This window comes from Lolium rigidum, chromosome 6 (assembly GCF_022539505.1).
Source record: "Lolium rigidum isolate FL_2022 chromosome 6, APGP_CSIRO_Lrig_0.1, whole genome shotgun sequence".
NCBI lineage: Eukaryota > Viridiplantae > Streptophyta > Magnoliopsida > Poales > Poaceae > Lolium > Lolium rigidum.
The window spans coordinates 333,299,435-333,300,480 of NC_061513.1; the positions used below are offsets into that span (position 1 = coordinate 333,299,435).

General features: G+C 56.1%; 1 protein-coding gene across 1 annotated transcript; it reads right to left on the reverse strand.

Annotated features, from left to right (window-relative positions):
• Positions 1 to 260: 260 nt before the first annotated feature.
• Positions 261 to 1,046, reverse strand: LOC124667439 (probable glutathione S-transferase GSTU6). Its single transcript, XM_047204721.1, has 2 exons — positions 729 to 1,046; positions 261 to 650 (listed from the first exon to the last, which is right to left on the reverse strand). The coding sequence occupies exons 1-2, from the start codon at positions 1,044 to 1,046 to the stop codon at positions 261 to 263; spliced, it is 708 nt and encodes a 235-aa protein (XP_047060677.1).

Sequence of the window (1,046 nt, forward strand, 5' to 3'; positions counted from 1 at the left end):
AATAAATCCAAGGAATAGAGAGAATACCGGACCCAAATTTTCTTACAATTAAACCATCTCGAAGTTTTAAACAGAAATGACATCGCTTAGGAGGTATATGCTGGAATTCAACCAAAATGTAGAAGTAAAATCTAGTTGTAGAAATATGTGGATTATGAAACCAAGCTGGCACAGACAATACATATTGAGGCTATTTTATTCCGCAGCAAACACGAATTTTTCAGTCACGTCTGGCCAGTGTCCAAGCCGAGCTGGCTTGATTAGCTATTTGGCGTCGTAGCTGCAGCGGCAGCCATCCGCGCCTGCCTCATCTTGGCAAACTCAACCACGCTGTCCACATCCGGCAAGGCCGCCTTCGCAGCGTCGAGCTCGCTGAAGCGCGCCATCCACGCGGAAAGGAGTGGGGTCTTTTCGCCGTCAAAGAATTCCTCTCCGGTGATCACCTCCGTCGCCTTCAGCCACGAGAGCTGGCTCCCCAGCACCATGTCCACGAGCCCGACGCTATCCCCGCCGAAGAACCCCTTCCCATCGGAGCACTTCGCCAGGGCCCCCTCCAGTGTGTCCAATGCCGCCAGCAGCGCCTTCTTCCCCTCGGATTTCTCCTCCTCCGTCTTCCCCCTGAACAAGATCGTGGCCCACGACGCCAAGAGCTGCGCACCCGCACATCATGGTGATCAGAAATGACGCTGTTTAGCACCTTGCGTCAAATACAGAGCCAGAAGGTATACCTTGTCGTCGACGTACGCGGCCCAGAAGCGTGCAGTGGCTCGTTCGTACGGGTCGTCGGAGAGGATGGATGGGCCGGCGAACGCCTCGTCGATGTACTCCACGATGACGTTGGACTCGCAGACCGGCATGCCGTTGTGGATGAGCACGGGTATCTTCTTGTGCACGGGGTTGGAGGTCAGCAGGAGCTCGCTCTTGCTGGCGAGGTCCTCCTCGGCGTACTCGTAGCTCAGGCCCTTGACGGCGAGCGCGAGCTTCACCCTGATGGCGAACGGGCTTGCCCATGTGCCGAGCAGCTTCAGGTCGTCTCCGCCAGCCAT